At 40.3% G+C, this 27,424-nt stretch overlaps 1 protein-coding gene across 1 annotated transcript in view; it reads right to left on the bottom strand.

Moving 5' to 3' along the window:
- PATJ (PATJ crumbs cell polarity complex component) overlaps positions 1-27,424 on the bottom strand; it is a 158,718-nt gene that overhangs the window by 78,763 nt on the left and 52,531 nt on the right. Inside the window, exons 18-27 of the mRNA XM_067301340.1 lie at positions 23,678-23,887; positions 22,668-22,781; positions 18,820-19,206; positions 17,563-17,683; positions 15,645-15,798; positions 14,286-14,357; positions 13,757-13,934; positions 12,747-12,857; positions 10,809-10,877; positions 6,379-6,490 (exon numbers count right to left, since the gene is read on the bottom strand). Coding sequence (XP_067157441.1) covers positions 6,379-6,490; positions 10,809-10,877; positions 12,747-12,857; positions 13,757-13,934; positions 14,286-14,357; positions 15,645-15,798; positions 17,563-17,683; positions 18,820-19,206; positions 22,668-22,781; positions 23,678-23,887 — 1,528 coding nt within the window. The remainder of the gene's footprint in view (positions 1-6,378; positions 6,491-10,808; positions 10,878-12,746; positions 12,858-13,756; positions 13,935-14,285; positions 14,358-15,644; positions 15,799-17,562; positions 17,684-18,819; positions 19,207-22,667; positions 22,782-23,677; positions 23,888-27,424) is intronic.

Raw genomic sequence — 27,424 nt, 5'->3', positions numbered from 1 at the left:
GCACCATCGCTGTGCCAGGCTGCCCCTCAGGACATCTGCATTCCCGACGAGCCCTCAGCGCTGCGCGCAGCTCCAGTCCTCATCGCACACAGGCTCGGCGCTCCGCTCGCTTCTGACGACCTTGGGCCTATTTGGCTGGGATTTTTCTCTCCTTAAGGGCAAGCTGCCTGCCTGTCTCTATTACGAGATGCCATCAATTACATTAATTTCAGGCTACCCACGGGCTGGCGGTTGCGGCGGCCGGCAGGCGAGCGCTGCCTGCACAGGCGCGCCGGGCGCAGCGCATCCCTGCTTCCCCCCGGGTGACCCGCCGACGCTCGGCGCCTGCCGGGGTTGCGCTGCCCCGACTCCGCTCGCGCTCCGACGACGGCTCCGTCCCCAAACACGGCTCACCTCCACCACTCACGTACTTCACTGCTGGTTGCAGCTAACACCCCGGTTAATCCCCGTGGCAAAGCAGGAGTTAATAGCCATTTCTTATCTAGGCATCGCTTCCACGCAGGCTGCAGGGGTTATCCAGGAATTGCTCTTAGCTCAAACGCCTTCACTGAACGTGCTGTTCTGCAACACTGCAAACCTTGCAGTTTCCCAACACCGGTAGGCATTCCTGGATTATTTGCACATGCCAGAAAACAAAACCAGCCTGCCATCATAAGGACGATTCAAACTTCAGCATAACTTGTGTTTTGCTGTGACTCTCAACAAGCAGCATTAGTTTTATTGCAATGAGTGCCGAACTGAAATACTGAGGAGATTCAAACCCCCTTATTTAGTAATTAAAAAACAAAGATAACAGCCCTCTCTAAATTTATAAGTGTACTCAGTAATTTTGGGAAGTCCTTACTAATTCTCTATTCCAAATGCTGCATTTAAAACAACCCAAAATATTCTGTTATTTTGTTAATAACATTAATTTGTTCATTTTTAAAGTTCATTGTCCTTTCTTTAGAATGTATATCACAGCACACACATAGCCATCTGTTCAGTGCATTATGTACAAGCACACAGTAAAAAAAAATCCAAGTCCCAGCTGCAATTTTACTATTAAAAATTCATCAAGAATGTAATTTCCTTTTGCAGTACTTCATCAGATGAGAACTGTACATGTGATTTGCAAACAGTGTAAAAAAAAAAAGGGGGGAAAAAAAAATCAACTCAGTAATAAAACCCCAAACAAATCCCAAACTACAATGACACCAACATCGTAGTTTATCCTCACACGGTACAACAGCTTGCAAGGCTGCCCAGCGCGTACAGCCCTTCTGGGTCTTTTATTAGGACTGGTTACAAAACCTACATATTTTAGCTAATTATGACTCAGAATAAGAATGGGAAAAGAAGATTAGCAGTGTAGAGTCATATTAAATAGAGATTAACCTAGAGCTAAAAAAATGAAAGTCACTGCTCTATTTGGCTAATCCTGGCTTTTGCATGACCTTTGAAAACGCACCAAACTAAATACACATGTTGTGATTTTAATTTTGTTAAATATAAGTATGGCGATGATTATTTTTTCAACATTTTATGTTCATAAAGCTTGAAGCTTTTTCCTGGCCACATCTTACTCTTTGAACATCTTCGCTATTTGCTGTTGATTGCAGTGACATCTATTGGAGAGGCAGCGTTTGGCTGCACGAGCTGCCTCACCTGAATTCAAATTTTGAATTTTTTTCCTCTGTTTTAGGACAGCTTTGCATAACATGACCAACTCTAAGCAGTCAGATTCTCAGGAGTTATGTTGATTTACCAACGTTTTTGTTTTTATTTAGTTAAGTTCCTTTTCAATAATTCTGGCATTTTTCCAAAGTGACAGTGATAGTTTTGTCATCTTAGCTCACAGCGGCACTTAAGGCTTCCTGAGGTCGTGTCTTGACACCTAAAGAACATCAAATATACCCGACCATATTTTGCAGGGTCTCAACCAAGTTCTCTTTTGTTTTTTTGGTTTTGTTTTGAAACAAAAGTCAACCCCATCTCACGTGCGTATGGCCAAGCACTTTCCAACCCAATCCCGCCTACAGTGCGGGTCTGTCTGAACCAAGTTACACACACCCGCACCCCTTCCACCCAAACTCTAGGTAAGCTGAAACATTAGAGAGATTTAAAAATCTCTTGTTTTGGTAGGAGAAACCACCACTCCTCAAATTCATCGATCTCTACATTGTCTAGAGACAAAACAAAAGGGAGGGAGCAGTATTATCCCCTTATAAGATATAGCTAAATATCCCTGCAGATGGGAAGTCCGAGCACAGCAGCATCTACTCCATTACCTTAGCCACCTTTCACTAATTTTTATTATTATCTATTTTTACTCTTTTAAACTTATTTGAGACCAAGCAGATCAATCTCGGTCTCCTAGCTAGACAAGAGATTTCAGTAAAAAACCTAACATCCATTAAAATTATGGGTTCCAAGCTTTTTCAATAGTTGTCTTCTTAATTTTCTTATAATGCTTTTTAAGGTCTTTCCTATCTAACTTATCATTGTCCTCAACTCAATTACAAAAGTACATCTAAATTGCACCGTTACTAATGCGCCACAGAAAACCTTATAAAACATTTCATTGCAGACTATTCTGCCCATCCATTTCCTCTGCTTCTCTGTGCTCCTAACTCCTTACTAGAGCAATAAGCCACAACGGGGTGAGCATTAGCCTATTAGCAGATTCTTAGTGCACACCTACAGCCATCCGCCACTGAAGAAAAACACGCCGGTACCTATTGATGCGGTCTGTAGCACAGCCGCTTGCAGGGACAAATAGCTCCTTGTATACCCTCCCCTTTATTTATTTGTTCTGATTAAGGAAAAATAACCCTATTATAAAGCCTCATGTTTAGAAGGTCTGGGAAAGCTAAATAATGTCTACATGGACAAAATGACCTCCACCAAAATAACCTCCACCATGGAGAGACAGCTCCCACTATAGGGGGACAGACCCAAACCCACAATTCTAGTATTTTCAGGTCTTTAAGATGAAGGATTTTGAAGGATCCTTTTGCAGTAGACTGAAGAATCACTAAGTTGATAAGACAGACAATGAGTTAAACAACTAAGTAAGGAAACAAATCCTGCCTTTCTCTACGAATCCTGTAAGCCTAGCCTTTCTTCTTCAGCTACACTTGTAAAATTACCATTCTTCTCCACATGCTACAGTTTTACAAGACTATTTTAAAAAGTAAACTGAAAGTCTTAAAGCAGCATAGTCAGAGTAAAGAGTAAACAAGAAGCAGATTACCCAGAGTCAGAGTTGAATACTGATGAAGATTTTGACAGGACCACTAGAAGAAGAAATAACACAACAAGAGGAAATTCTATTTTCAGCTTGCCCCCAAAGTCTAGCAAAAAAGCCAACTAAGAACTTTGAATGCAGAAAGTAACCTCGGAGGCAGTGATCACAAACGTTCAAATTAAATTGAAATATAAAGAGAAGAAGCTCTGAAGTTAAGGGCCTTATGTTCAAGAAGACATATTTGAAAAAAATCCTAAAATTTCTTAGTAAAGTCAGACTTGACGAATTAAAGCACCGGAACGTGGAGGCCGCCTGGAGTTTCTCTAAACCAAGAACTATTTAGTAGTTCTATCTCCAGCAAGGATTCACCCTCTTTGGGTGAATAACCACCTCTGAAAAGAAAAGGCAGAATATCTACAAGAACTGACTGTTTGTTAGAACAGGCCAGCACTGCAAGCTACAGTTTCAGCAGTGGAAAAACATAGGAAAAGAAAAGGGAGCATTGCCAAAAGGTAAGTGGATTTAGATCCCACCAGGGAAATTACCAAAAGGTTATTCAGCCCTTAAAAGGGAGAACAGACAAAACAGAGAGAGACTGCCATGCAGTACGGAGGGATTAGAAAGGAAATAAAAATTTTCCTCATATGGGAGAAAGACTAATGGAACACTTTGCTTTGCTTTCAATATGGGGAACTATGAAGAACATGGAGACAGAAGTAGGATGAGAGTAAGGGACTCATGGAAGGAATGATAAGCAAGGATTTGAAAAAACTCAGGTCAAGTGGAACAAGTAAATTATTTCTGGAATATGAGACAAATCAATGAGCAGGTTCATGAAACTGCAGCTGTATTAATAAGAAGGCTAAAGAAATCCATCAGGAGCACAACCAGAGGACACCAAGCAGAGGACACAGAATTAACAGCTCGCTCACCTCAAAATGCCCCTAAAGCCTTCCACGCTACGGGTGCACAGACAGGAGGTAAATGAAACAACGGAGAGACTATGACATAGATTTACCCCGGTTCACTTTTTTTTTTTTGGATCTCTGATCTTTTAAATAAGGAAGACACAATAAATCTAACCTATCTATCTACCTGCTGTTCAGTGAAGCTTATAAAATTATTAAGTTTATAAAAATAACACTATACTGGAATTCATGGAGAAGACTCTTTTCCAAGTGATTACAGAAAAGATACTTTGTAAAAGTCCCTTTCAGAGCTACTGAGCTGCTTAGTATCATTTTAAGTACAGCTAGATTGTTTCTAACATGGTTTTTACTTCAAGGGTTGAGGTACAAACTTAGCTTAAGGTTCCTAAGTCCGTTTTTTAAAGAAACTGAGTGAAGCAGGGGACGAATAAAGCGGAAAAGGCACATCTTGGTTTTGGAAGATTCATGGAAGTGATGGTTAGGGCAAACATTCAACTTCAGTCAGTAGAAAGAGTAGAGAGAAAGGGATTCATCCAAACAGATCTGCTTGCTGCTGCCAAATCTGGTAGGACTGATTAATTTAATATCAGAAGTAGCTTTACCTTCTCAGCTATCAGTCTCAGCTGGCAATACCATTAGGAACTGCAAAACAGCTAAAACATGACCAAGCGCATTAATAAGAAATTATAGCTGTGCAAAATGTTAACCTAGGTCTAGCAAGCACTTGGACTGAGGCACATCCTAATCAGAAAACTCAAGAATCAAGCTACCTATCAATATATCCTTTAACTGGGAATTACAACCTTTGTAACTAATAACAGCCTGAAAGCAGTTTGCTACAACTGGTGGTTTACAAACAGAGCTGGTTTAAAAGTAAAATACATTCATTCTAAAATGCACAGTTTGGAGTCAAATGCTACGCCTCCAAGAAGATACCAAAAACCTCAAGTGACTACGGTGCAGTCTCCAAGCAGATGAGATGACAAATTCTGTAAGGGGAAGGTCTGGAAAAATCTCCAGTTGGTTCAAGAATTAGTAGCTTTTCATTAAAACAACAAAGGCAGACCTGAGCAGGCTGCTCCTGTGCACCCATTACCTCTTCCACGAGAACAACCTTCCAAGATCCACCTTGTCTCCACCTACAAAGCCCTAGGAGTGACCAACCAACAAATCTCATTAATTATCTCAGCTTCAACGACATGCCATGGCCAACACCAGGAGCGAAGTCAGTAAGAGCAGGAGGAAGAGTGAGCTCACCAGGGGGCCTGAAGTTGGGAACTTCTGCTCAGACTGATAGACAAGGCCGCTTCGAGGTCAAAAACTACGAAGGCATCCCTCTGCTTTAGCTTCCCCATAACTAGGACAAACATAAAACACTCCAGGACACAGGCTGATGAGAAAAATAACAATAGCAAAAAAACAGGTATGTTGATTTAGTGCAAGAGAGTGTAAAGAGGGAGGAGGGAGTCAAAGTGGCTAATTTTAGAAAATAATTTAGGAATCCTAACTGTGATTTTAATATTCCCCAATATTTTATTGGAAGGATAATAATATTCCATTTACCCAAAGTTGGAATTAACAAAGCAGTATCCTGGAATCTAAGTCATGCTGCTGGAAGCTCTTAAGCTGATATTGCATCCTATTCTTTAGGTGCCTTCTCTTCCACGAAGTGCCAATCATTATAAATCACTATAAAAAATTAAATTTGACAGTCGCAGAACCTTTCCCTTGAAAGGTGCTACCAAAAAAATGGGATTTAAACAATAATTCAGATTTTTTTTAAGGGAAATATTTTCTTGAACAGCATTGCCTTGATATAAACTGCAGGCTCTTTAGGCAAGGCACCAATGGTTCTTAATCCAGGCCTACGCAACTACCATGGCTATTACAAGGGTGAAGCACCGCACCTGCCTTTCGCTGCTGACGCCACTGCCAACACAAGCCCTCCAGGTCCTGCTCAGACCTTCTTAGACTGACATTAAATGGAGCCCTTTTTACGCCTCTTCAAAAGAGAAAAGCTATCCAAGTCTGGCTGGGAAAAGACGACCATCTAAATCACAAACAAGCAGCCGTCGGTAAGAACAAGTTTGTGGACTATCTCTTATTGCCACACTGAGCACTACGTCCATCATATAAGCACTAAACGGCAGGTACGTTTTTCACATAACCCGATCGTGCTCCATAAACGCAATGCTACTTAATAAATATCTCACTACTTACCCTCTGCACAAGCTTCCTCCTCTTCGTCCACATTAGCTTCCTCTGGGTGCAGTCTTCCGAGTGCTCTATACGGAGGCGGCAGTTTCATTGGAGGTGGAGCCCCATATTTTCTCTAATGGATTCAGAGTGAAATAGTTACATGCTTTATATCCTCCGTATAGAAGAAAAGAAAAATCATATTTTTCCTTCTGTCCTAAAATATCTACACGCGTACATACAACGGGCATAATTACAATGCTAAAATCTGTAGCATAGGCTTTTTATGCAAGAAATCAGAGCAAAAAGTGACACTGAGTATAGAAAAAAGAAAATACAATAGTGCGTGCATATTTTCTTATTGACAAAACACTTGTGTGTCATTGTAAACACAGAAGTATGAACATCAATCAAAGCATAAAAATAAATTATAACACATTTCTCATTAGAGACTTTAAACACTTCAATATTAAAATTTTCTGATACTGTTTAAAGTCAGCAAACCTTTAAAATACAAAAAAAATTTCAAATTTCTTACTGTTTCTACAAGAATATTTACATATAAAATCATCTACATTTTGGGTTAAATTTAAAAATGAATTTGAATTAGAACTTATAACAAAATTCTATTACCTCACATAAGTACAGGCAGCTCCTATAATGATGCATATAGCGACGCATATCAGGCGTAAAGAACCAGCTCTGAATCTAAAGAAAACATGCGCTCGTTCGTCCAAGCAACTGTTTTTATAGCTCAGAGCAACTGGATCATGCCTTAGTTGGCTATGTGATTTCACTAAATTACGTTCAGTTGTATCCCATACAACCACACCGCTAATAGCGAGATGCACCTTAGAGAGGGCGCAGTGAGTACAATATGCCATTAGCCCAGTCCGAATGCTTGCAATGAATTTCTTCTATAGCTGGGAATTAGGATTCAACATCCAAACATCAAACCTGGAATAAGGTTTTCCACTGTGTACAATGAAAGCTGAGCCTAAATTTGTATAGAATATTCTAAGCAGCAAATTTCAATGCAAGCTACGGACAAAATTGTGAGAGATAATATGATTTGCATCATCCTGCCCATTTAAAAATTATTACAGCAAAGTGCTGCACTGAGGACAGCATAAGAGTAATAAATTAAAAGAATTCCTGCCAATCTGTAGTAACGGTGCTTAATAAGAGCACTTTGAGAAAGCCATTTCCCCAAAGTATGCAACACACCAACAAGCCTCCGCTGTCCTTGCTCGACCCCAGCACACGGAGAACCGAACAAAATCCAGAAGGTGCAAGAAGCGCCGCGTGGGAGTCGTCGCCCAAACTACCGAGTAGGCGCAGACGGAAAGGTGCAGCCCTGCTCTCAGCTGCCCACGACGAATCAGTACCGCTGTAATTCCTTAATAACTCGGAGCCTAAGCGTTGGCCCTTTGGCTTTTTAAAACCTTAAACATTTGTTAGAAAGTCTGAGGGAAATTACACGAGACACCTAAGCTCATCCTGCAGCTCGCCGCTGCTCAGAGGAACAGACTGCTCTCACCCGCGGGAAACCCAGGTGAGCAACGTGCTCTGGTTTCGGGCGGCTCTCCAACAGAGAGAGCACCGTGCTACGACTGCAAAGTCTCTAGAATCACTCTCAGAGTCTCCGTTTCCCACAAGGATCTTTATTGGCCTAAGCAAAAGGCAAAAACAAGTTTATCCCCAAATGTGCCAATTTTTATAAGAATCATCCTAAAGTTTCTGACCATAAACATATAGAAGTCAACCAGAATCTAGTCGTATGATTTCAGTGGGCTCAGAAACAGCTTGATAAAACAGAAAAGCTTTAAAAAAATTTCTTGAGTACACTATATAAAAACTTCTAATATTTCTAGATTTCACCTTAGAACAAGTTCTCCAATTTACTTGCTCTGCAGAACAGAAAAATCAACAGGATCCTTCCTGTTGATCCGCATCTACTGAAACTTCTTCATTATCCAGAATTTCTTTTCAAAGATTTATGTCCAAACATTATGTCCTTTGTTTGTTTATAAACTGTTCTTTAATTTGATTTTTATGGAGAGGTACCATGCTATCACTATTTCCAAGGAAGGAAGGACATCAGTAGAAGAATTAGATTTATAGAAGGATTATTTTTCTTGAACTCGATATTGTGAAATATCTTGCTGCTTTTTAAGCCTACGTTATTCTGACTTGCATGCTCAGCAGAGTCGAGCATAAAATTAGTTTTATTTAAAAATACATTCTTTGAGTACAAAATGAAGGGAAAGGAATGTGAAAAATTCTTTCCCTAGATCCAATAGTTATAGTCTGTCAAAGACTAAAATATCAGCTAGGAAGTGTCAGAAGGGAATAAAAGGAAATAACATATGGCAGGACATGGGCAACTTTCTACTTCAGGACCTTATGCACAAGAATACTTGCAAAAGAACTAGTAGTCACTATTTTCTTTTGAAAATTAAGAATGGAGGAAAGTAAAATCAATTACAGAGTAATTTTTTCAAGGGCAGGCTGGAACATGACCAAAGTGAATGCACCCACTTTGCATAAAACCTATCACATTATCTCTCTCTTTTTTTTTTTAAAGTAAAAATTACATTCTAGCAGCTTCACCTAATTTCACAATGCTCTGTTTGTTCTGCCTCCATGGTTTGATTTACAGTTCCTGACTAGTGGGGAGACTCCACACCCACTTTACCCATACAGTATCTTTAGAGATTCCTCAGCAACACTGGAGTAGGAAAGAAATTAAAAAAATAAAAAAGAAGAAAAAGCGAATGGTACATAACTGTGTTTTGCATTCTCCAGTTTAAGGTAGCAGAGTACTGCACAACACCAGGTTTTGTATTAACACAGCTTCTTCCAACACAAAAGCAAAAACATAGTTTACATGGCCAAACAGCAAAATAACTTTAATATCTGGTTTGTCCACAAGAAGCTCAATTGTTTTAAGTAGTTTTATACAAATGACTTCAAGTGATCATTTTTAAACAAACGGATCACAAGAGAGGATAAACACCAAAAAATAGGAGAGAAAACCTGCAGTATTGAAAAGATAATTCATCATGCAGAAAGAGGCAGATTTTCCAGTTGGATATAGCCGCTTTCAAACCACACTCTTTTGTGACACTTTGAAGACTGGACTCGAAATATCAGTGATTTCCCATAGGAACGCAGGCTAGTAATCCACTAATAGCAACTCTTTCTAACCCAGAGCTGCCCCTACTGTAGCACAGTATGACTGCTTTGTGAATTAATGTTCAAAGCTAAAAAGGAGCTACATATTTATGCACTGAAGCTCTTCAATATTCCACCCACTAGTTTACAGCACCAATAGATGAAAAAGGTTTGAAAAAGATTAAGCTCACTCTTTAACCTCCTAACACTATAGAACGCAACACACTGGAGTCCTAGAGATTAAAGGCGGCACATTGCAAGTGGATGAGCGCTTTTTAGATTAGAAATATAGATAACAAAACCAAGAAAAGGGGATTGTAACTGCTTCATTATAACTATTATCCACTGGCATAAAAGCATGACTTCAACACCTTTCTTGATTTTTTGGAATAACTGAGCCTCATAGCTTCTGAAGCTGACAGGATCTGAAAGGAGGCTTACAGAAACCTTCTGAAGCAAGAGGGCCTTCTGAGTTTGCCAACAAACGCCGCAGAACTGAGTGAGTTCAAACAAAACGTTCATCATATTCATAGTCAGCATGTTAAACTGCTCTGGACAAAAGTTATCATCCACCCTAGTTCTGTCCTCTCCTCCGTCAGTTCTGACACGCTCAGAGTACCTGGCCCACAGCAAGCAACGCCGTTCCCAGAAATGAGGTGTGCAGCAAAATACCTAGGCCCCTGGAGCAGTCTGCCTGAGAGTGAGAAATTACATGTTTCCCTTACTGCAGGGTAACTAAAACAAATATACTACTTTAGACTGAACGGATTCTTTATTTTTAAATCTGCCATGAAGTTTTTAGAAAATTACTATGCAGTAATTGCTAACCCATTAGTAGGCCAACTACAGATCACTTGGTCATTTCCTTGTTTAACACAGCAATAAGAGACTCAACTGATTTAATTATCCTATAACATGATTTTACTGAACTTCAGCCAGCCTCACATTAAGCATATTAGTTGTGTACATGTTACTGCTTTTCTCTTTCCATTGAGCAAGGGGAATCAATTGGCCTCCAAAACTGGGCAAAACAGATACTTTCAGAGAGATGCCAGTGAAGAGCTGCAGGGGCTGCACAGTTACAGCAGCCAGGGGAGACCCAAAAGACATTTGTCAGAACCTTGCCTTGGATTTGGCAAAAATTGAACCAGAGAGATTTCAATGAAACACTTCAAACTTAATTGCAGACTTCAGCTAAGGCTTAACATCCATTTATAACACAAGTAGTTATACCATTTAATAAAACTTAGGTATAGCATTTAAATGAAAATAAATACCTTTTCATTCTTATTTTCTTTGTCTGTATCCTGACCTTTGCTCCCCTTAGGCTGCACAGCAGAAACCACCTGAAAACATAATGCATATGTTGTGCATATTAAAAAGAACAAACATCAAAAAGTTAGGTAATGACAACAATAAAGATTCCCAGCACACCCTTCATTTTGCCCAATGTAGAAGGCCATCACAATGCAGTCTTTAAATTACTTGCTCTTACGGAAATTACAAACATTTGGTATTTCTTTTAGTGCTCACTGTTTGATGTCTGGCCCCATCTCTCCATTCAATAAAATATTAGTTTGAAGTCAACAGTATGGACTTACATACTTGATACAGAACTCAGTACAGACTTCTGAATAAGGGTCAGTTCTTTAATTATTCAGAGCTGAATAATAAGTTTTAGAAAGTAAACATCAAATAAGCAAGTACAACACTTTACCATATTTTTATTGCTCAAAAAGGTGTACAATAGTAAGATGTTATTTGAAAAAAAAAAATACAGGACAGTAGCTTACTGTAAAAACAGTTAAAAAAAACAAACTATGAAAACATCTTTGTAGAATGATTAATTGGAAACGATCATGTGGCAGTCCAAAGCCAGCAGTAGAAATTACTCAGACAAAAGCTGCGCTGCAAGCAGCCTGGAGATCCCATGTGAAATAGTTTCTGTACTAACCTTAGTACTTTAAATTCCTAACAAATATCTCAATCTCCATCTGTTCACCTACTGAGGAAGGAAACAGACTCACGTCCCTGCAGATAAACACCATATAGAAAAGCACATGCTGAGCCACCACTTAATATTGCTCCTTGGTGTTCTTTATCCTTACAAGGGGAAACATCTACTCTTAATGCGTTTTCATTATTGCTGGTGCTGGACACACAGTTGAATCTCAAAGATGCCGGGAGAGTCTGTAAGAAGTACTCAAGTGCGAGTACGCAAGTTTATTTTAGAACTTGTTTTGGGTCATAAGATTAGGCCATACAAAAGGAAAGGGGAACTCCTGGGTTCCTTCTACATGGCAGAATGTAATAGACTCCCACTCCTTTAGCAGCACCTTATTTTGGTGAATGGGAGCCGAGAGTGCTTAGCACTGCTGAAACTCTGATCCTGTGTTACCGGAAACTCGGCATTCACACAGTGAAACACCAAAATTTCCAGTGTTCCAGCTTTCCTTTGGTCTCTTTTGATTGCCGAGGAAAGTAAGGTTCAGAGAGGCAGCTGAACACTCAAATGTTCTGGCACTTTTTTTGGATCTTCTTTTCTGTGAAAGAGTCAAACACAGAAAGGGAGCCAATTCAGATAGCACCACAGTGATTTTTGCCATCCCTGCCTGCGCAAGCCTCCTCCCCAGCTTAGCTGGTGAAAGTCGTGACAGATTTGGAAAGACTTCCTGGAGCACAGGAAAAATAATGAACACTGTGTGCCAGATCTGTCTGCAGTTGTCAAAAAGGTCTCCTCTCAGGCCTACCAATCCACCAAAATTCCTGAGTAACTTCTCGGATTATATCAAAAGCACACAGAAGTCTTGTATTTTTTGTGTACTCCAAGAGAGGGAGAATTCTGTGTCTTCTCTTACCAGGGGCTAGCAGGTTTCTGGCCTTGGCCTTGAAGATAAAGGCATGCCTAAATCTCTTAGATTTAGCTTGCTCCCAAACTACTACCTTTGGCTATACAAGGCCAGACTCAATTACACATATGGGAGACCTAAATTACCACCTATTCAATACATTTACACCCACTAGATTTACATCAGAGAAACAAGGTTTAGAATCAGACCAAAAAAAAAAAAAAACCACCCATGTGATCCATAAGCAGAAACTGTCAGCAAGGATGGATACAAAATAGAAAAATCTTGCTGAAAGAAACTTTGCCAAGTTTAAGATGCATATTACACATTTATTAAGTTTTGGAATAAAAATAGGAATAAACTCACTTTTGGCATGTTGGACAAACTCTGAACGACAAACACAACTGGATTTCCCGCATTCTTGATAGCTTCTACTGCTTCCTCGTGTGTGGCGTTTTGTAAGTCTACTCCAGAAACCTAACAAACAATTTATTTTTATTAGGCAGTTTGTCTCTTGCACAGAGTCACTACAAGAGGTGGCATATGTTCACAGATTAGTGTATCACAGGAAGGTACCAAAAGCAGTCAAAAGAAATTATTTTAAAAGTATTTTTCTATGATGCTTTAAGAAAAAGCATCTTACTTAGTATTAACAGCTAAAGACAGGCCACATGTTTCCCAAAGCAATTTTTCTAGATTAAAAAAAATAAGGAACAAGACTGTCAGAGAATGTTAGATACAACACCTCTCTTTCAGGTTTTGCCTGTTTATAAGATAAATCTGTTTTGAAACTGTTCTTCAAAATATCACATGCAACCAAAGAGCACATGCAAGAATGGCACCGTCAGCTTGGGAACCCTGGATTCAGAAGTATTCATTTGGAGTAGAGTGACTAAAAATCAACATCGAGCCAGAGGTGACAGGATGTGCAGAAATGGCATTCTCCCCTAAGGCATCTACTAGAATCAGGGATTTCCCTTAAACAGTAGTTAACCAGACCGTTAACTAATCCAAAATTAACACACTCCAAATAACAGCCCAAATTTCAGAATGAAGAAGGAGTCTATGCAGACAATGCCACTTTAAAGAAATTACTTATTACCCATTTACATGGCAAGGATGGTCTTTCATTTTTTTTTGTTTAAGCATTAGATACCAGGGCCTATCTTTTCTTAAATAAACAAGAGGATCTTAAAAACCCTCTGTATTTGGACCTTAAATGAAAAGCATTGGAGGGATTTAATTTTGGTTTTCCAGACACACTGTCATAAAATACTTCATGAAGCAGTGGTGGTATTTTGTCCCTCCCACCCCCCAAAGCTATCTCAGTCAATCTTTATTTCTTAAAATAAAAAGGTAGGCCTATCTGCCTTTACCTCAAGTATTTTATCTCCAGTTTTTAAAGCCCATGTTCTTCCTGCTGGGCTGTCTTCCAAGACGTGTTTGATAAAGATCCCTTTAAGTTCCTCTCCATTCTTCAGGCGCTTTATGACTGTTTGTCCACCAACAATACTGATTCCAAGAGACACGTGAGGGTCTCGAAAGATCTCAACACTGAAAAATGCACGCAAAAGTTTAATAGCTTGAAATAGCTTTTTAAGCAATTAAATGCAAAGCCTTAAATAAATGCAAGCTTTTGGTCTTTCAAGAAATTTTAACAGTAAATGGATAAAGCCAGATACCTAAGAATGCTCTCAACAGTCGTGTTTCTTTATGCTGAGTGGACCTCACCCCACACAAACAACAAAATTCTGCTGCCAACACAAGACCACTGCCCTTCCAATAAGTTTTTATTTTAGAGGAAGTCAAGGTAAACAGGCAGGTCTGGAAGTAAATGAACTCAGTCTCTTTCACAGAAGAAAAGACATAAGGTAAATGAGAAAAAGGGTAACCATATCAACATACGTCCGTGGTGGTCCCCAATGGCTGAAGTTGGGAGTTTCTTCTCCTTCTCCTTCTTCTCTCTCAGGTAATTCACTAATTGGGGACAGAGGGAAGGGAGGAATAAAAAATAAAAAAGTCACCACACCTGCCAGGTCACAATTCCTCGCACGTTTTGTATCTAGCAGTATGAGAGCAGTGCCTTCTCGCACCATCCAGTTTAAATCAAATGTCAGACTAGATAGGATTTCTTTTATATTTAAGTTCAAATGTACATAACGAATGCTTCAGAAACAAACATGACGGGCAGACCAAATTTATAACCTGTTCTGTGATATACAAATCTGCACTGCTTTAACTCATTCTAAATGCTCATGCAAGCAATTTACATTTACTTACTGATTAATATGCTGTGATTCTTCTAGACTGCTATACAGATGATAAAGCCAGTCCAGCTAACCAGAAAGCCAAATGTGATGCAACTGGGGGAACAGATTCTGTGCAGTCCACTGAACACCCCAGAGCAGGGTGGTAATTAGACTTTTGTACTACATATTACTCACCTATTCAAGGAATAGGAAATATCAAATCGCATGCCCCCACAAGAAGCTTCGAACAATACACCCTTGCACACATTTTCTGCAGATCCTGAGAACTGTAGATGCTACCCTCACATTGCAAAAAACGAAGTAGGATGTTGTGCTGGAGAAATAATCCCCTCATTTTATTCACTGAGCTGCTTTCACTCAGAGGGAAGACTACACATGAACTAGGGAAGCACTGAGGATGAGTCAACAGGCCCCAAAAGCAGATCGACTACCCACTCATCGAGTGTTTGGCAGGGGGAATTATGGGATGCTTGACAGATGTGGCAAGTATCTATTACCATTGCCAGCTCAAGGTTTCTCAGCAGCTCTGGCAAGATATAATTTTTGCTGCATAGGCCTGCAGGCCACAGGTAAACTGCCCATCCCAAAAGGATGAGAGGGGAAAAACAAAGGAAAGGGGAAAACAAGACGACAGAGCTGTGATAAGGAGCTAAGGGCAGAGCTCTAAGCGGTAACGACTGATGCCGCTGGTACATGCGACTTTCCTCTCCTCTACACCACATCCCTTCTTCTAGCTCTCCACACACCGAGGCATAAGTGAAGCAGGCGGCAGAGCCATTGGCACTTTTCTGTCCCAGTACTCAGGGAGAAGAAACATGACAAGTAAAGATTCAATACAACCTGCAAAATTCAGCTCCTTGGGCAGAAGTCAGAACTGGCCATTACCTATGTACGTACTGCAGCTTCACACAGCTTTTAACAACCAGTCAGTTAAGCAAAGAAGGAAGAAAACTGAGAGTATAATTGAAAACTATCTGAAATCCTTTCTCCATACCTGCACAATGTTGTTCTAGGCTGAGGTAAGGCAGTAACTCTCCCAGATTCCCGGTTCTTAGAAAAAATACAATTCTCCTCTTTTAGTTCCTTTTCAATAGCTTCCAGATCAACAGCAAGCACAGGTACCTTTGAGTCAATTCGAAGCTTTGTACCTGAAGAAGAAAAGGTACAGATGTAAACATCTGCTTCTTCTGTCCCTGTGCCTAGCAATGCACCTTGGAAATAAGTCCCTTAGCTCGCCATGTTCTAAATGTGGATGTCGCATGATGATCAAGAGGCTTGGAGAGATATGAAACACATCTTTTTGAAGGAAATTTAAACAACACTAAACACTTTTTTTTATAGCACCTTGCTTCTGACATACCTTCTGACATATCTAGTCAGGCAGTAACAGGAAATGCCAAATCTTTGTGAAACTGAGGTAAGCTTAGGTACATGAGAGATGTTCCTCACAAAAATGCACAATTAGAAACAGTGAACTCATTCTTCATGCAAAAGGAACAGTGCAAGCAAATCTCTGCTCCAGCATGGAAGCCCATCACACTGGGGAAAAGAGATGTCATTTTGGTGCCATAAATATCAACATTAATTAAGCCACCACAGCTCCTTGCCAGAGTCATTAATCTACTGGTATGGCTTACACACTGTTGGTTGTATGAGACTTGGATGACTAAGAAAGGGAAAAACCCAACCTCCTTTCTCCCAACAAGCAAGTGTTATCTCAGGCAGGCTTATAAATTAGTCCCCCAATAACGTACCAAATTCCAACCATTAATTTAGGGAAAAATTAATTAGGCCCCGAAGAAATGGCTCAAATCATGTATGCCAATGTAATGAAACCTCACCAATCCAGATTAGATCGGAAGAAAGTGCTTGTTAAAATTTCCACCCCAGCCCCTTCTCCCTCCCTCTCCAAGGAATCACTTGAAGCATTTCAGCGTGTTCATTGCCACTTCTATTGCCTGACCGGGTTGCTCCCTGCTCCAGTTGAGGCAGCCTGCAGAAAGCCAAAACTCAGCCAGTGATGCAAGCCTAGAGGACTGATTCAGACCCAGCAAGGAAAATCCTCGTGCACAGGGACAACAATCTCACTGCCTTGAAAGGCAGCACAGAGACCAAAAAGACAAATTCTTCATGTCTGTCCCAGCAACAGCCAGATCAGTGGAGATGCTCACGAAGCAGCAAGCAAGACCAGACAGAGCAGATGAAGGCAGGCTGCGAGTTGCTGTTTCCTGGGCTGCTGTGGAACTAAAAAGGTTGCTGCAGTGTCTCACACTACAAGCAGGCCCACAGGTTGCTCTGGATCTCCAAAGAGCAGGCTCCATGGAATTACCGACCAAACTCAGCGTTCTTGCCGAGGGCAAGCTCTCTGGCCATCAGAAGGAGACACTTTGCTCCTGAGCACAGATTGCAAAAACAAGATACAGCGCAATCACCTACCATTCAGTTCACCTGCAAATGCTGGTTGTGGTAAAATTACCCTGTGAGCCTGTAACATTCCCCTGCCTCCCCCCCATTTATTTATTTATTTAAAGTGTGAAAACCTATAGAATCAGCAGTCAAATGTGACCAAGGCAAATTCCTGAAAGAAATAGCCATGAGTTATTTTGCTCAGGTGTGTAGTCCACTGGGGACGTAGCTACACAGAGGACACTGATTCTCCACCAGCAGGACAAAGCAAACCCCTGCAGCTGCAGCCACTTTCCATAGCACTGTGACAATGGTAGGGAAATATTTGGAGGCAGAAGCGAGATCAGGAAGCTGGAATCTGTTTGAAGCCAGACTGCCTTGAGCCTGCAGAACTCTTCATTTGAATATTACATCATTCAAAAGATTGAACACAAATTTGTGTTTTGGTATAAAAGTTAAATTTTGTAAATATGAAATTAAAATATATGAAAAAGCTTCTTACAAACCTAAATCCATCTTGTTTTTTGCTCCTGGCTGGGTAATTTCAGTATCAAATATGCCTTTCTGATAGCTGCTGTCTGCTGTGGTTCCAGAAGATTGTGAACTTATACTAGCATTTTCTTCATACTTCATGGACAAGAAAAAGTAATCAAAGTTAGAAAGCACTGGCATTTACATAGCAGTATTTGACATAAACATTGATTTTACAGCAAACATTCAGATTTTCTGAGCTACATTCATATTTAGTTATTCAGATAACTATGGAATGCTAACTGCTCATTTAGGCACTATATTAAAGAGAGGTGTGAGAAATATTATGCACAATTACCATATAAAACAATTGTCACATCTTTTTGCATGTCTTTAATCCAGACAAGAAGTTATTGACTTCTTGCTCATTTGTTGTTTTTAAGAGACAAATGTATGGACTGAATATTGTGCACTGTGGTATAAAACTGGCACTTGAAGCCACATTTTTGCCTATTTATATACATACAGTGCAAAAGGGGACCAAACAGACAACCCTGAATTCTGTTGGTGGCTGTGATTTTAAATCCATTTTCATTTCTGTTTCTCCATATAAAAGCATACATCTCAGAAGCTGCTGCACGGAAGGCCATTATCATCACTTTTTTGTTTGGCAAGTGAATGAACAAAGACTTAGAAGGAAAAAAAAAAAAATCTCAGAGCACTTGAGCAGGATGTATAAATAAGAGTTTGGCAATATCCCCAAAGCTATCTCTGCTTCTACTTCTTTATCCACCAGCACGCTTTTTACAATTGCTTCCCCCATATCATTTTGTGCTCAACTGCAGTATCATCTGGCTCAAGGAATTGATCAGGATTAAAAATCAGGAGGAAAAGAGGGAGCTTCTTTCACTATCTTTGCTGCTGAAGCCCCTCGATTATTAAAACCGTGACCTAACCTTCTGCTATTTTGCAAAAAAGAAATGAGTCAGAAATCAGAAATGGGAAAGAGGACCCCAGTACAGGATGTCTGTAAATATGCCAATCAGGGCGCATATCATTCAAGCACTTAAATACACAGACACAAAGTAACAGAAAGAACCTTTCCTAATGTCATAACAGGACTGACTATTTGTAAAGCAGCAATCAAAATGCAACTCCGTACAAAAGAAGTTGGAGGTACCAAGATCTCATCTAGTAATTACACACAAGAAACTCATTACAGAGTTTAGGTCTTGATACGGAGGTCCTCACTGTCAGGATATGGCACTGGGACCCCCCCCAGTATTCCTCACCATCTGCTCTTTATTGAGTGGATATTCCAGGGACTGCTTTCGACTGAAGCAAACACTAGATCTTAAGTCTTGTAGTGTATTTGTCTCAAGTTTCTTTGCCCATTGCTCTGTAGAGTTGAGGTCCGGCTCTGAAGTTGCCTTCTGTCCACCTGACGCACTATATTTCAGGAAGTCGGAATCCACTTCATACTCGTCATCTACCAACATTTCCCGTTCTTCATCTACTTCTTCTGTTCTAGGTTTCAGAAATTCACGCATTTCCCAGGACTCCTTCTCATACTCCATATCATTTTGAGGAAGCTGAAATGACCTTCCTAAATCCAAAATTGGTTCATCAACAAGCTCTTCTTGCTCTTCAAGCTCTTCAAGCGTTTCATCTCTGAAGCCCTGCACAAAACATTACAGTAATACAGATTTTATATTATGGTTCTTTCTAACTCTTTTGAAGTTATGTTTTAGGTTAGGCCCATATTAAAGTTATATCCTGATTTTTAAACTAAAAATCTTCCACCTTTTGCATTTTACTAAAAGAAACTAAAGTGAATCCTTGAAACATGTGCTGATTTATGATTTTAACACAAAAGTAGGCACTGCGATTTTTTTTAAAAAGATAAAGAAATGGAAGGTGGAAAGCTCAGATATTGCTGCAGCCATTCAGAAAAAGAGAATCTGGACTGAAGTTAGGAAATGGGAATTATTAAATAGCACTAAAAAGCCTACAGTAAAAAGCACATATAAAACCACCTAAAGCATCTCTGTGCTCCAGACTTACGTGCTATCACCCTGTGTATTTCTCACAACACCACCAGCTAAATGAAAAAACAGCCTACGAGTTTGCTTAGGCAACCGTATAGGCAATAAAAAAAAAAAATACTTGTTTGTCCCTCCCTTAGTTATTCCATACAATACTTTTAACTGCAGGCAAAAAAAACTCTGCACAAAACAAAAATCCACTACAACTATTCAAAGAGCAACCTAGTCACCTTAGCTCTGATCCATATACCTCTATGCCACAAAGTAAAAAAAGTAGGCATACGCGAGCAACTTCTAATCCATCACAAATAACAACCAGCAGGTAAAATACATCAAACCAGGTTACAGTTACCTGCTGCCTAGATGCCCTGCGCTAGTTTTCCTTGCAGTATGTGCATTGCCCTCACTGAGGGAAGAGGATCTGTCTGTAGCCAGGTTAGAGCTGTCGCTTTGAAAGACCTCACTCGACCCAGCATCAAGGTGGTACGAGGAATTAAGAAGAGGAAGGCATAATACCTGCTCCCTATCCTGCATCCCTGCTGTTTTCAATAGAAGAGTGCTCAGTTTTCTACTGACTTCAAAGCACAGAGCAAGACGCAACAGAACCAAAAGAAACGATCTTCGAATCCGCTCCCCAAGAGACCTTGCCCAACAGTTCTGGGAGTTGTCCCATTCCTCCCCAATTTCCCACGCTCTGTTCTTCTCCTAAACTGAGAAGGGTGCTATTAACTGGCTCACGGGCCAGCCTGACTGCAGCTTGACTCTGCGCAGGTGTTTCCGAAACGTTACACCTTGCACAGCTACCCGAAAGCTCGCCACGCACACAAAGCTTTCCTTTGCTTAAGGCCACCAGGAACGTACACCCAAACCTGCCCCTCGAGGCAGTGAGAGCCCAAGCCCTGAAACAAAGCTGCACGTTCAGGGGTACTGAATCCAAGCGTTTTCCTTCCTCCTTCCTGCCCCTTCCTGGACTCCCCAGGGTGCTTCGCTCTTTCTGACCCTTAGTGCCAGGATCCCATTTTGTTAGGTTTGTACAAATACCGAACAAAACTCCCAGGCACTGCCAGCAAGTGCTCACAGTTCCAGTGAGAGGCGGCAGAGAAAAGAGCAGACAGACAAGAGCATAAAGGAACAGTGCAGTAATGCTAGTCGGCATGAGCGCAGAACATTAGCAATCCAGAAGTTATCACATTTTTCAAAGGCATTAAATATTCCTTTAATGCATCTGCCCTGTCTTCTTCTATCTGAAGAAATACCCAGTCTGAAGAGACTCTAATTCTCTTCAGCTTTACTTCACTGTGCTATGTTCAGCGGCACCGTTCTCCGAGCACTGCGCTTTTGGGAGAGGCTCCGAGTTCAGCATTGCATACAGGAGTTGACTTAGCTCAGAAACCACACAGCAATTTGTATTACCCATCTCCTGATGCAGCACTTAGGTATGGGTAATCACAGGCTGCTGCACTGCAGTAGCAGACGCTACCAACGGCGTGGGGAATACCGCAAATGTGACAGTAAAGTCTACTACCGGAGCATACAAAATGTTCGAGTTCCTGGGTTTTTTTCTAACCAGCCTTCTTTTATCAGCACTACGGCACAACGTAACAGTGCAAGCCATCATGACACACCGTTCTTGGCTCTCATATGAGCAGATAAGAAAATAAATGGATGGAAATTTTATACCATCTCTCTAAGTTACTATCAGAGCCATCATATATACGGTAAAACACGAGCAAGCAAATACCTCTACTTGTATTTTATACAAATTGATCATTCCAGTTTCCACATTCACCAGGTCTTTAAGATGAAACAATACTTAAAAAAAAATACTTAAAATTATAGCATTAGTTTTGTTTTATGAAGTAGAGAAGCAATTTGGGCTGGCAGAGGACCAACTGATCTGTCAGGAACCCTCCCTATGCACCTGGTAAACAACAAACTCCATTCTGCATCAGGAAAATCAGTAAAGTTCACGGCCAGGCTAATTTCTACATAGGATATCTACCTCTACCACATCATATTGCTTCTCTTGGTGGTTCTAATCTATTGCTTCCGTATTAAAGATAGGTTTGTGTTTAAAGACAGGTAGACAGGTTTAAGAAGTTTAATATGGAAATTTAGAATTTATCACTGTGTTGTAGTCCTGGATGATCCTTTACTAATTTTCAGTCTAAAAAGAATACAATTCCCAATATGAATTAATTCACGTTTGCAAAGCATTTGAGAGCAGATGGAAATTCAAAAACATTCACATCTCTCTCATCCTATACAGATCAGTACTGCAATACTACTGCCTATTACCCTAATATCTGAGTTTCTCACTACCTTTAGTGCCTTAGCCTCCCACAATAAACAGAATTATTACTCAAAAAATATGAAAAAGAATAATTGAGAAAGAGATTAAAGAAATTACTTGAGAACACATAGCAAGTCTATGAAGAAGAACAGATTTCAAGCTTGCATTATAAACTGGATTTTTTTTTTTGGCTTCATTGCAAGCGTTCTGCTTCCACACTTCACTTTCTTCCAAAAGCTGAATGAAAAAATTATGATCACTAGTAATGTAGCATTCCTATTTCATATCCAAGGTAACCCAAGGTATTTTAACAATGTAATAAATTTGACAAGGCAGCCCAGGAACTGCACTGGTAAGTACTATGCGTACGCTTGGTGTTCACAATACAGTTCGCATACAATTAGCTGTTAGAGCCTACTGTAGATGGGAATCTTAACCAGACTATCAAGTTCCATCTGAACATGAGGAAAAACTTCTTCACTGTGAGGGTGACAGAGCACTGGAACAGGTTGCCCAGGGAGGTTGTGGAGTCTCCTTCTCTGGAGATATTCAAAATTCGCCTGGACGCGATCCTGTGCAATGTGCTCTAGGTGACCCTGCTTGAGCAGGGGAGTTGGACTAGATGATCTCCAGAGGTCCCTTCCAACTTCAACCATTCTGTGATTCTGTGAGTCATCACAGAATCAAAACCGTCTCCTGTCCAAAACTGAAGTCTTATCTGAAGGAGACGCTATTTTCTGACTTTAAAACTTCATTTGCTGCCCCTATAAACTTAAGCTAAACCAAAAAAGTAACCAAATACCTGTGGTGCTTCAAGTATTATTGAGAAGTTATCTACTGGTTCTGGAGATTCAGTGCTGTTTTTAACATTGCTGGGATCCACATTGCGCGTGTTCTCCTCCTCTTTGCTTTCTCCCTAAGAAAGGCAATCAAAAATCATGAGTCAGGAAAACAAAAAAATCCCACATTTTTCAAAAAACTAAAGAGAGAAGCAGTAGTTGTAGAAGAGGAGAAAATTAACAGAACAGTAAAAAAAGGGAGGTCCCAGAAATGGAGAAGGTGAAGGGAACAGCTTTTATTCTTTTAAGATACTAGTATACATACAGTAAAAATAAAGAGATGTGTAGGAGAGGAAGACAACAAAATAAAACTTTTTTTTTAAAAGGAAAGAATGCATTTAACAGCCTTTCTGCATTCCTATTTCACCACTCCTTTATCAGTTTGAATTACAAGCACTTTCTATTAGATGGTGCTTTACTTTAATTAATTTTGCCTGGGTGCCCTTGATGAACAATGCAGCAGTGTTCTCAGGTAAACTACTGTCTGCTCCAAAGCCCTGAGTCCAGAAAAAGGAAATTCTACTTGAATTTAGTCTTGACCTCAAACAGATTAAGTTCCACTGACATCAAAGAAACTTAAGCAAGCACTTCACACTGTCTTGGAGAGAAATGGACTTTGGCACATATTTAACCTATTTGCCAAACTGCTGGAACCACATTACAACCGTGCATTGGGTCAGCACACATTCAGGTTTGCCCAGACACATCTTCTGATCCCACTTCAACGTTCTTTCAGGAGGAACTTGAGAACGATGGTTTTGCAGTTAGACCTTTTGGACACACAGCTGCCCACTCTGACACGTTTGCCAGCTGTCCAGAGTTTCTGGACATGTTTGAGGAGTATGCACTGCAACTTTGCTGCTTTCCGCACGCATACATACTTCTGCCCTGAATTTCCCAGAAAAGCAAATACAGCAACCCTGTCTATGCACGTCACAGAATGAGATGGAAAAAACTTAAAATCAGTCCTTACCCCCAAAGGTTTGCAGATTCCAAGAGAAACTGTACCTGGCGGCACAGATTTCAACACTTCCACTGCCTCTGCTAAAGTGGCACTGTCCAAAGAGTTCTCATTTACGAATACCAAGCGGTCACCTGGTAAAAGCTCCCCTCCACGTTCAGCTACTCCACCTGCCACCAAAGAGCTGATCACAATGGCTGTTCTTGTCGGGTCTAAGGGATCCTGGAAAAAGAAGGAAAAAAAAAAAAACAGACCCCCAACAAAAAGGTGGTTTATTTATTTTGAATATATACGGAGCAGTTAAACATGTTCCTTGTCTTATGCTACTGAACTGAACCTTGTTAAGACATTCAAAAGGACAGTCTACTAATACAGTCAAGCCTTACAGTTTTAAAAAAGGAAGGTTTGCAGTAGGAGGATACTCTGTTGCTTGCCTAGAAGATTAGCAAATTTAGCTTCTGAAGCTGACTGATACTCTCCCCTAGCCTCTTCTTACATACGGAGGAAAGGCCAGGCCAACCTGCAAGCAGAACACCAACACTGGCTCCTGACTCTTCCACAATCCTCCACCCACTCTGTTATGTACTAGAGCTACATAAAATAATCATGGTGCATGTAACTCGAGAGTTTCATATCAGCAAAATTTGTGTTAAAGAATAATCCTTGCAAAAACAGTATTAGTGAAACAGGAGTATAACTTTATTAAGCTATTACAGTATTCCTGTCTTGTAAAATCTGCATGATAATTTATAAAAGACACGCTCTTCACCCCATGTTGCTGCCTAGTAGAGAATACAGGGGACAGCAATAGAAGAGAGACTAAGTAGTGATGAAGATAGAGTAACGTGGGGGAAAAAAAAAAAAAAAAAAAAACTGTACACACTGGAGAGACTGTAAACTGACATGAAGATATTCACTCCACTTAAACTTTTTCCAACATTTACCTTTGCATTGTATCATGTACCATTTCTATCAAACATTCAGCTACTTAAAAATATATCCTCAATCCAATAAAATGATCAGAATTTATTACATAGTGGCTGAAAAATACACAAAAATATATGGTTGAGTTATTTTTCCAGGATTAAAATTCCCCTTTCTCCCCCTTGCTAAGTGCTCATAAAGTTTGGAAGTGCTCCTTGTATACATTGCGTCTTCAAATGCATAATAACATATTATTTTTCCCTCAGGACTTGCATCTCATTCAGGCCATGGGAGGGATCAAAAAAGGGCAAAACTCAACTCATAAAGACCACCATGAATTCAGCACCTCAGTGTTGACCTGAAAACAGGAATGCTTTTTTAACTCTTTATTTTTATGCAACTATACATTGCTTTCCAAACGAACATTTTTTTTTTTAAAGTATGTGCATATGAGGCAATGAATGTAATATCTGTGAGTGCCTGAAATTAGAGAAGTTTAAATTAGAAGTCAGTAGGAAGAATCACGCTGAAGCTGAATTCAAGTAATATATATTAATAATAATTCTTATTCTGCTGCTTAATCCTGCCATCTTATAACCTTTCCAAACAGCAGGTATCCATACTGTACAGGAGGGGCTTCCTTGCAAGTGTCGTGTCTCAACAGCCAAGCCGAGCAGCCTCTCCCTACGACGTGACGATGTGCTGCCTCCTGAACGAGGGCCAGTACGCTTGGGCTGCCCAACTGTTTATGCTCAGATCTGCCTCGTACAATGCAGAGTGGAAAGAACTTCTTTCATTTGTTTCAACTACCAAGCTTGTCTCACTTTGGAAATTATGAAAAAGAAGAAAAACACAGGGGGAATTCCAGAAGAAGAATCTGAAGGATGGCAGGACCTGAAAAAGGGATTTTGCTTTAAAGAGTCGAATATTGGAACTGCAAACAGCCACTGCTGCCTTTTGTGTACAAACACAGCCAGCTTTGCCTGCCCTTTCCGACAAAACCACGTGCCTGTCCATCCTTGTGACAGCTGACCACAGAACAAATACTCCATTTGACACAGACTTTTGAGATTTTTAGATTTTTGATTCTGTTCCAATGCAAAATAAAAATCAACCTTTTGGATTTTTTTTGCAAAACCAGGATCACGTTGAGACAGCCGTTGTCAAGCAAGTAAGGCATTATCTGCATTAGGAAGGCTTCGCCGGTAGAACTTAACCAGCAAGTTTTCCTATTATGGCTTTATCTTGCCCTGCAAACAAGGTTTATGGTGGTTCCCTAAATGGGCAAACGCTCTCTCAGCAAAACTGCACCTTTGCTGACAGTACAGCACTTACACTACGATTTTTGCTGGCTTAGTTATATTGGTTAAAAAAAAAAGAAAAAGAAAAAAAAAGAAAAAACCCAACACCCACAGCGCTCATCCTTACTGATGCAGATAAGCTGACAATAATTCGCAAGGGAATGACTCGCCCAGTAATTATGGCAGTGACTGAGACTGTGGGAGATCCAAGTTCAAATCCCTGTTCTGTCTGATCCAAAGCTTTTTTTTTTTTTTGATCTCAGATCAGAATCACTCAAGTAGGACATGGGAATCTCACCATCAGCTTCTCCTATATATTTAAGGTCAGTGGCCTAACCACAATATTTCTGATAATAAACATCTTTCCTATTTCAACTAAGTTTTCATTGAAATCAAAACATTTTGGCTTCAGTGAATCAGCCTGTTTCGGTAAGATTTAATTTAACTGAGAAGTGTTCCAACCAGCTCTAATTTTCATGCTAAAATGAAAATGATAGAGATCCTGCAAACATGCACAGCTCCTATGCGGTGAAGTTTCGAGACCAGCATAGCAATGGCCATTACTTTGCAACATGCATGAGAGTAAGCCACATATTGGAACTGCTTCATGTAGAGCAGCAAAAGAAATCTTCTTAACAAAAGGGCCCATATTAAAAACTGTTGATCAGGCAAATACAAAACAGGGGCCTCATTCTTTTATAGGTTATAATTACACTGCTGTTTTCAAGCAGAGGGAGCTATTGTACAGGAAGAGAAGAGCAATGTAAGCAACCCAGTGACAGGGTTAAGTCAGCAATGCAAGCAGTGCTGCAGAAACGCTGAACCTTTCCCACCAGTAACTGAAGAACAGCGCGATTGCCATCAGGAATGCAATAAAAATCACTTTTGAAAATACAGACCTACCAAATTTTAAGGTGTAATCCTTAATATATATTCCCTCCAAATTAACGAAGGCTGTTGCATCTGTGGACTGCACCTTGCTTTTCTTATGAAAACAAAAGGAACAATGTTTTTTGCAGACCTTGTCTTACGATTTGACTCTAAACCAAACGCACCCAGAAGAACCATACCTGCTAAAACAAGACAGCAAACACTGAATTCATATTCACATCTTGTAAAGACGCAAATACAACAGGACTTGGTGCTTTTGTTTTGTTTTTAAGAGAAGCCAGTGCTGGCAGCAGGCTGATAAACAGATTTTGACTTTCTATCCTAACTGCACCAAGCGAGTTTGCTCGCACAGTGCCCTGAAGAGACGCCCTGGTGGTCTTCAGGGGCCACGTCTACGTTAGCGGACCATCTAGATCCATCTGAGGTTACTAAACAGCACTAGCTGTGACTGCACACCTACCCTAAGGCTCCTGAATCATTTCACTTGGCTTACGTTAAGCTGCCAGATAATAATGATTTTTAGTCACTAGCAGGCAGGACTGGGTTTCAGTCGCTGCTTTGATGTAAAAGGCTCATTTACACAGATGGAATTTACAGGCTGGGAGGAAAAAAGCCAACACCAAAAACTCGGGGTTAAGACGTT

The sequence above is a fragment of the Apteryx mantelli genome, chromosome 8 (genome assembly GCF_036417845.1).
Source record: "Apteryx mantelli isolate bAptMan1 chromosome 8, bAptMan1.hap1, whole genome shotgun sequence".
NCBI classification, from domain to species: Eukaryota; Metazoa; Chordata; class Aves; order Apterygiformes; family Apterygidae; genus Apteryx; species Apteryx mantelli.
Note: the sequence above shows the minus strand (reverse complement) of the source record. Positions and strands in the feature narration are given on the sequence as shown.